An 8,598-nucleotide genomic window follows, 5' to 3' on the forward strand; every position below is an offset into this window, starting at 1 on the left:
TTTCGACCACCTGGGGTTCTTTAACGTGCACTGACATCGCACAGTACACGGGCCTCTAGAATTTCTCCTCCAAAGAAATTCTAGCCGCCGCAGCCGGGATCGAACCCGCGTCTTTTGGGTCAGCAGCCGAGCTCCATAACCGCTGAGCCACCGCGGCGGCGGAGCAAATTTGAAATCTCGCAGTTACGTCCACGATGAAGGCTCTTGTATAACGGGTGAACGACGAAACTAGAGACAAATTTGTTGCTTTTAGTCCCGGAGGTAAGCAAGGATCAACTACTGTCATGCTGCTTGCGCAGAAAAGAACTCTAGGCTAGAAAAAGTTTTCCAGCCTCTGTCGCTTGAGTTATAACTTATTAAGCTGCGCCTTTACGCGTTTATTCGTACTCATTAATTTTATTAATCACGTGCTACTTCAAATGTGAATATAGATTTCTAACCATGTGTGCACTTAGAAAGTGGCAAGGATTAGGACGCCTTTTTCTCATGCACTATTTTCACGGAGAAACTGCCCCCTCGTGCGCTCGGTATATTTGTAAACAGTAGATGGAAGGTATGTAATGAATGTCAGGCCGCTATGATACAATTCTCCTGTTAGACTAATCCCGGAGACTTGGGATTGATACACCGACGAAGTATAAAAAGAATGAAATACAATTCGAATTAAATCACTGTAATCCCCGCAAGGAATAACAAAGCACATCACCCAAATGAAGGAAGCCAATAGTTACCGAGACCAAGGAAAGCTCAGGGGAATGTTTCTGTATTTTTTTTATATTTGTGACCTTAATCAATTGAAAAATTGTAATTATTTTAAGGAAGAATGTGCCCGATATAGTCACGTGGGCTCAGCGACGTTTGTTATTAGTCGGTGCATGATAAGAACTGCGCTGTCGTGGTGGGTGCTAGCACTAAGTTAATTTTTACTGTGCTTCAGGTATATTTAGGCTATCAGAACGTCGTGTGCAACGTCCAGGGTTAACCTCGAGCACCAAAGCTTTTAAAACGTGCGGCAAAATAACCAGTACATGAAATTTTTATATCTGTAGTGGGTGTTTCACCTAGGTAATACTTTATATAATCTAAACAAAGAAAGGCTTTTTGAGTTAGAAGAGCGCTTTTTCGCCATATCATTGTCAACGGTGCGGTACATCAGAATGAAGATAAGGCGTGCTAACTCGAAGGCTGGTTAACTGTTATTGAATAGTTAACGTTTTAACTATTACTGTTAGGCTAATTAATATTCATATTAGTTTTTGGAATTTCTAAAACATGGTTACCCTCGGCGCCGTGGAGCAACATATTTTGGCTACATCGCGCCAAAATACATGCACTTTCGAGAAGCTTGCAGGCAAAGCAAACCCTCCAGTTCCCGTAACTGGTCGAAATAGCTAAAATCTGTTGGGCCCCAGCGCCTACGGTCATGGCGTTTTAGAAATTATAAAAACTAATATCGATATTACGCAGTTTGGGCTACACGCCTCTAAATAATTAAAAAGCCTAACAGTTATAGTTAGAAGTTTAACTATTCAATGCTAGTTAACCAGCCTGCTAGATAGCAAGATTTATCTTGTTTCTGTTGTACCACACCGCTGACAATGCTAACACTTAAAAAATGCTCTTCTAAATCAAAAGGCCTATAGACCTTATTCGAAACTGCTGCCATCTGTCGGAGCAAAACCGCAACCGTCGCCGCGACGCCATGTTTAAGGGTTGGGAGTGAGTGCCGACGCCGCTACCACGCTTGCTCCGTCCGTTGATCGTTTCTTTTGCGCTGTAGTTTTTGCAGCCGCAGCGAAATATGACAGGAGAGTGGTCGATGGATTTGTCGGTACTGCCGGCATTTCCTAGCGACCTTGTAGAGCAGTACTGTGCTTTGAAAACTTCCTCGGAACGGCAACGGAAGCGCAGCTACAAGCTTGTGGCCGAGTCGTATGTATGTCTGCCGACGCTGAAGACGAAGAAGTGCAACAGGTTAGTAAACTTCGACTCTCTGTCTCTTATTCTTGACTGTAGTATGGCAACCATTTTGAGCCGTTGGTTAAAGCATGTAATTATAGGAACTTCCTAAAGAGAGTTTTTACGGAGCGTGTTTCAGCGCAGCGTCTGCGATCGCGGAGAGGTAAGCGGGAACTACGTTATGCTGCCGATTCACAGCGCACAGCCTACAAAAACGAAGAAAAAAACGACGCGTACAGTAAGAAGAAACAGCTGGCGTAGCTTTATTTTCCTCTGAGCTTCACCGGCTTTGCGCTGTTGCTTCTCAACGAGCATATGGCCGGTTTTCTAATCAACCGTTCTACATTATGCGCCCGCGTTGGCGATGAAGCTGTGGCTGGGAAAAGTTACCCGTTAACATGGGTTTGCGCTACGTCTCGAGCATCGTGCAGGTGCGCGTTTGTGTGTTTGTACAAGCTGTGGAGAAGCTGTGGAATCGTGATGCGTATGCTGCGGTGTAGCATGTGCACAGCAGATGTTGTTTGTTAATGTGTTTTTGGATACGGCTCGCGCTTTATGCTAGCTCTTCGTTACCTTATGACATTGTGGTGTCAAGGATATAATTGCATAGTTAGGCGTCGGTCATTTGTCGTTGTTTTGTTTTCCGCAAAATTGGAATGATAGCTGACACGCATGTTTTGATTCAGTTTTTTCCTGTAAACACGTACGAACATTGCGCTCATTGACAAGCTAGCACATTCCAGTGAGGCTTGTAATTTGCAATGAACTTTGTGCATGCTAATTAATTTGCGTCATGTCGAAAACCGCCGTTTATGAGGTAACAGACTGATTCTTAATTTTAATGTGAACCTTTGTTCTTCCTTTTTTTCAGTGCGTGTGGGCCTGCTGTCAGTGTGCAATGCCTTTGCTACAGAAGCAGGAAAAAGACAGCAGATCCTTATACTGTAGAGGTGACATTTCTGATGGATTCTGTAGTACAAGAAGCACGCTGTAGCTGCCCGGCTGGAGCTTCGGGTTACTGCAGCCATGTAGTAGCCGTACTAAGGCAGCTTGTGCAGCTCCAGTTACTCGGCTACAAGGAAGCCCCTGAGGAGATGGCACCAACTGAGCTACCACAACAGTGGAGACGACCAAGGAAGGCAATGGCACCTGAAGATGTGATGAGGGTGAATTGGCGCCAAGTTGGCGAAGGGCGACCAGCTGACCCAAAGAGATGCAAGCTCAGCTTTGCACATGCAATGCCTACCATGGAGCAACAGGTAGATGCGACACTGGAGCTTGCAGAGGGCTTAAAGGACACACACTGTTGCTTTGCAGCTATTCTTGCGGAAGCAGCTTCATGTGAGCATGTAGAGACTCAAGCCGGACCATCTTTCATTGGCTCAGCAAAGTCACTTCATATGCCATTGCTGCCTACTGCTTTTGACTGCCTTGTACCATGGAACGAAATTACCCCCCAAGCCACCCATTTGAATGAATGTGTGGAGCCGTACAGGTTCATCCCAGTGGACGACAGGTGGAGTCCACCTGCAGAACTGGAAGATGATGAAATCCTCCAGGTTAGAAGCGTTCCTGATTTTGAGTATCTCTGTGGTTATTGTGGTGGATTTGGTGCTTGTCGAGACTTGCTATTATTGAAAATGTTCATTGGTGAATGTTATAGGTGAGCAGTTCAGCTGTGTGCATTATTTTTGTATTCTTTTTTTCTTCAGGGTTTGATGCTTTCTAGTGCTGATGCTTCAGCACTAGAGCTGAACACTCGGCAGCAGGTGCGCAGTCCTACTTGGAAGAAAGAAAGAATGAACCGATTAACAGCGTCCAAGTTCGGTGCTGTTTTATCTAGGAAGGCGGCCTGGACAGAGCGTGGCATTACAAACATCATGAGGCCAAGAAAATTTTCAAATGCAATAGTCAGGTCAGTCAGTGTTATGATTATTACTCATGTGTTTACCATTGAAAGTTACTTCTATTGTAATGAAAGACTCAGTGCTTGCCATTCCTAAGCTGTTACCATATCGATGCCAACATTTTTTGTCTTGGGCAGAAATCATGCTTTCCCTGCCCGTCACATTGTCATTCAGACAATAGAAAATGCGATTGCAGCTCTTGTGATGTTCTAACGGGTGCAACGAGGAAGCAGTGAGTGGTTAGACTGAAACAAGCTTTTAATACAGCAGAATGTACTTCATGCTTTTTCAGCATCATACGATTGCGCGCTTGCTTGTGTGAACAACTGCCTGTCTCCTGGCTTCTCCTGCCCTGGTACAAAATTAATGCAGAGTTCCTAACCTTTTGCTCTCATCGCAAATATGTCACGATATGATATGCAGTGTCCAATGTCCTGAAGCAACTCGTGCTATGAGGGACACAGTAGCAGGTCTTCAGATTACTTTAGACAACTCGGGGATATTTTGATGTGCACTACCGTTGTACAGCACAAGGCCTCCTTTTGCGTTTCACCTCCATCAAAACGCAGTCACAAGTGTATTTAAAAATATAGAGGTTTAAAATCTTATATTTCTTTTCGACCTAGTCACAGTTTAAAAGCATTCAGTCATGAAATCAGGGAACTTATACATTTGTAGTGATATCAGGCAAATGAAACGCGTTATAATGAAACATGCATTATAAACTGAATTGCTGCTGGATTAGTAAATCTGATTTTAATTAGCTTGTGCAACATTTGGCAGTAAATCGTGAGTGCACCTAACTGTATTGAAAGTCTGCCGCTTAATTAAAGCCTTGCGATTTTCCATTCATTATTTGCAGGCATGGAACTGTGAACGAGCCACGAGCTGTCCAGCGGTACATTCAGTGCATGGAACATATGGGCCGGAATGTTTTAATCAATCCGTGTGGTTTCATGGTGCCTCCTGCATCTCCATGGCTGGGTGCGACACCTGACCGCGTGGTCTATGATGCCCAGGAGAACCCTGCTTTTGGGCTGATTGAGGTCAAGTGCCCATGGACCAAGCGGACCTCCTCACTTCAGGAAGCACTGGCATCGAATGACTTTTGTATTGAGCTTTTGGATAATGTTCCACAGTTAAAGCCATCTAGTGACTATTATGCACAAGTGATGGGGCAGATGTACTGCTCAGGACTGCAGTGGACACACTTTGTGGTCTTTGCGGAGTCTTGGATAGTAATCTGCAAAGTTATATATTCCGAGGCTGTTTGGACGGTGATGAGATCTAAGCTCGACAGCTTCTATTTTCAGCAGGCTTTGCCATACCTAAATGCATTACAAACAGCCGAGCAAAACTAGCTTTCATAATCTTGCAGTTCTGTTGCATAATAAACTAACCTAAAAAATGTACACACAAGCCAAACTGTGCCAAGCTTCCCATTTAGGAAGCACAAGGTTGGAGCTAAATATTTATTGCCACTTGAAACTTGAAAACCATTGCAAAATAATTAATTATAAAGTTTAGTTAGTTTATGGGGTTTAACGTCCCAAAGCGACTGAGGCTATGAGAGACGCCGTAGTGGAGGGCTCCGGAAATTTCGACCACCTGGGGTTCTTTAACGTGCACTGACATCGCACAGCACACGGGCCTCTAGAATTTCTCCTCCAAAGAAATTCTAGCCGCCGCGGCCGGGATCGAACCCGCGTCTTTTGGGTCAGCAGCCGAGCACCATAACCGCTGAGCCACCGCGGCGGCTAATTATAAAGGACTTCTATTATTTTACGATGGTTTCATGAGAGGTGTTTGGAAGTTTGTGAGAAGTGCACACACAGTCCACACTTGGTTGATGAGTGGTGCAATGGTGATGGGGATTCTGCGGTCAAATATATGAAAACTCTTGATTCTCTGGATGCGTCTCTCTACGTGGATGCGCAGGGTTGCAATTGCCTCTGTTTCTTTGACCTGATCTCTTGAGAACTGGCCATTTCTCAGAAATGGCGGCATGTTCAAGTGTATGCCTATCGGTTCCAAAAGGTCCTTGATAGTGAAGCCTTTGTCGGCCATCACGACATCTCCTTTGTCGAATGGTAGGGAGAGAAACCCACTTCGCTTCACTAACTCCTTGTCTGACACACAGCCTGTGACAAGTGGCGATACAAATGTGAGCGTGCCATCAGGAGAAACGCCAATCAAGCCCTTGAATGTGTTACTCGATTTGTAGTTTGAGTATGTTTCAGACTGCAACACTAATGAACTTGGCACCTCGCACTTGATTTCCGTGGCATCGATGATGACCCGAGTCAGGGGGTACTTTGCCTTGAATTCCTCGGGCATGTACTTATTAATGACGTCTCTTGAAGCCCATAGAGGCAGGTCTCCCAATCTCATGAAGAGAAAGTTGATCCATTCGTTGAAAATGCGACTCACTGTGGTTTGTGAAACATTGAATCGGTGTCCAATGTCCTTCTGGAAAAGTCCCAGCCTCAGGCTCACAAGAACCATAAATAGCTGGTTCTCGGTGCTGAGAACAGCAGGACGACCAACTTCTTTTTTAGGGTTGGAAGCAGTATCGTCTTGCTTTGCAGTGTCAATTCGCAAATAACGCAATAGTTGTCGGAACACATTATAAGACGGTAGGCCAGTGTAAAACTGGAAGTCCTCATCATTGTCCTTGAAGTTTTCAATGGAAAACTGTGCTGAAGCAGACTCCAAGTCGGCACACCTCTTTAGCAATGCAGAATTCCTTTTCTCTAATGTTGCAATCTTTTCTTTTGCTTCTGCCAGCTCTTGGTGCAGTTGATAAATTTCAGTTGCTTCTTGGGACTGTTCACTGTTATAGCCACATTCCATAGCAGCAGAAGCATCTTGCGTTGAGAACTGCTCAGAGTCATGCTCAAGTGCTTCATTTTGAGATAATAAAGGCAAGAGAGTGTGGCGCTTCTGGATGACTGGGGCTGGTCGAGCTTTTGGTGGCTTTCTTGGCTGCTTTTTTTTCTTAAATATGAAAACCGATGGTACTGCACTGTCATGCAGTATTCGACGACCACTGGCCACATTTTTCAAGAAATCCTCTTCCATAAAATGGAGCGAACACACACGGGCTGTCCTAATATTAAATGGAGGTTCTCTTTTGATTGCTGCCAACCATCTTTTCCGGAAATTGCTGTCGTCAGGAATGCAGTGAAAAGACACCTGAAAGAACACAGGTATCATTAATGTGGAGTTCATCATACACAGCATGTTTTTTTACTTTTGCAAGCATTGTATGCACACAAACACAGAATGCCAACAGCCACTCGATGGTGTAATAAAGTGGACCCAGCACCTTTCGCCATACAGAAAATGTCATACATTGATTGACTGCAGTTTGCCACTTATGCATTAAAAAAATATTGAAGGCACAAGTTTGCACTGGGGCTTATTTCTTCCGCTATGCACAACGCGACCGCGGCAGCTTGACTCGCGTACACTGCGCAGCACATTAAGCTATATTGGAAAGCATTGCTCCAAAAACTCGGAAATGTACAAATCTCTACCGTGAGCACATTTTTTGACGGAGGCAAACTGCACACCGCATCAACCGCGATTGCAGAAAGAAAAAAAAACATGATGGTGCAGCTAATTCTGCGCTCTCGTGTACGGCGCGAGTTATGGACGAAAACAACTCCGCTTCGATGCGAAAAAGAGTGAGCAGCTCGAACAATCCAAAAATTCCACGGTGATCGTTATTTGCGCAGCGACCACAGTCGTCCGAACGTCGCGCTTGCCACTAAACACGGCTGCAGCAGCCTTCATTCGCGCGTGATTCCGTCGCCCAGCGAGTTCTTAAAAACGCTCATGTAACTGGATCAGGGACGTAGACTTATCCAACGCGTCGGCGCTATCGCGATTTCACGCAGCCTGGTGCCTTGTAAAGGTCCGGCAACTGTTCCTTCTCTTGCTGCTCGGGGTCAGTTATTAAAATATATCCGGCAACTTGCGTGGTGTAACCTATCAGGAACAGTTCGTGCAGTAAATAAGTAGTGAGTAGTCTTGAATCAATGCCTGCATACATAGGCTGGGGACCCCCGTCTGCGAAATCTGTCTCCTGTCCAATGTAGCACACAACAGACGGTATATTTTACTTGCCGAGGCGTCGAGCACGAACTTCCAGTCTTTAGAGTCGAGTGCATTCAATTCTTTCCTCCTATTTTTGCGAGGCGATACAAATATGCCGTTCGGCTGCACTTGTGCCTACGGTGCGGAAACGTAGCGATAGCAGTGACACAAGGCAACGATAAAAAAATAATGCTGCGGGAGAATAAATTCCTGCTTACCTTTTTTCCTTCGGCACTCCTGTTTCCACTTTGTTTACAGCACGGCACGCAACAATATGTAGGCATCGTTGACAGCAAAGAGCGTGAAATAAGCGATGAGCACTTGCGCTAGCGTGCATGCTGACGCGTCGGTACCCTTCAACATGGCGGACATGCGCGCGGCCGTCACTAGATGGCAGCAGTTTCGAATAAGGACTATATTTAAAAATTGTGTCGTCTTATGTGAAGCGCCCTGTATAATATACATTGTGTTGCATGCCCTGCGGTAGGAATCGAACCGACGACCTCATGTTCAGTGTCAGAACTCGTTAGGTACTCTGCCTGCGCAGAAGACCTATTCTGCCATTGACAACAGAGTTGGCGTGTAAAATCTGCTTCGACACAGCACTAGACGATCAATCTGCCGGCGTTAC

At 45.3% G+C, this 8,598-nt stretch overlaps 2 protein-coding genes across 2 annotated transcripts; one reads left to right on the forward strand and one right to left on the reverse strand.

Moving 5' to 3' along the window:
- Nucleotides 1-1,653: 1,653 nt before the first annotated feature.
- LOC149372175 (uncharacterized) lies at nt 1,654-6,814 on the forward strand. Its single transcript, XM_089566574.1, has 4 exons — nt 1,654-1,974; nt 2,831-3,518; nt 3,672-3,874; nt 4,729-6,814. The coding sequence occupies exons 1-4, from the start codon at nt 1,802-1,804 to the stop codon at nt 5,225-5,227; spliced, it is 1,563 nt and encodes a 520-aa protein (XP_089422700.1). The 5' UTR covers nt 1,654-1,801; the 3' UTR covers nt 5,228-6,814.
- Nucleotides 4,107-8,379, reverse strand: LOC149372176 (uncharacterized). The gene is made up of 2 exons (XM_089566575.1): nt 8,186-8,379; nt 4,107-7,061 (listed from the first exon to the last, which is right to left on the reverse strand). The coding sequence occupies exons 1-2, from the start codon at nt 8,249-8,251 to the stop codon at nt 5,649-5,651; spliced, it is 1,479 nt and encodes a 492-aa protein (XP_089422701.1). The 5' UTR covers nt 8,252-8,379; the 3' UTR covers nt 4,107-5,648.
- Nucleotides 8,380-8,598: the final 219 nt, after the last annotated feature.

Source organism: Amblyomma mixtum, chromosome 1, assembly GCF_055824585.1.
Source record: "Amblyomma mixtum isolate Tamu chromosome 1, ASM5582458v1, whole genome shotgun sequence".
Classification (NCBI taxonomy): Eukaryota; Metazoa; Arthropoda; class Arachnida; order Ixodida; family Ixodidae; genus Amblyomma; species Amblyomma mixtum.

What these genes read in the sequence shown, in the direction of transcription:
- LOC149372175 (XM_089566574.1), top strand. Translation starts at nt 1,802, where the DNA reads ATGACAGGAGAGTGGTCGATGGATTTGTCGGTACTGCCGGCATTTCCT. An exon ending in AAGATGATGAAATCCTCCAG is followed by an intron (nt 3,519 to 3,671) that starts GTTAGAAGCGTT and finishes TTTTTTCTTCAG; the next exon opens with GGTTTGATGCTTTCTAGTGC. An exon ending in TTTTCAAATGCAATAGTCAG is followed by an intron (nt 3,875 to 4,728) that starts GTCAGTCAGTGT and finishes CATTATTTGCAG; the next exon opens with GCATGGAACTGTGAACGAGC.
- LOC149372176 (XM_089566575.1), bottom strand. Translation starts at nt 8,251, where the DNA reads ATGCCTACATATTGTTGCGTGCCGTGCTGTAAACAAAGTGGAAACAGG. An exon ending in GGAGTGCCGAAGGAAAAAAG is followed by an intron (nt 7,062 to 8,185) that starts GTAAGCAGGAAT and finishes GTGTTCTTTCAG; the next exon opens with GTGTCTTTTCACTGCATTCC.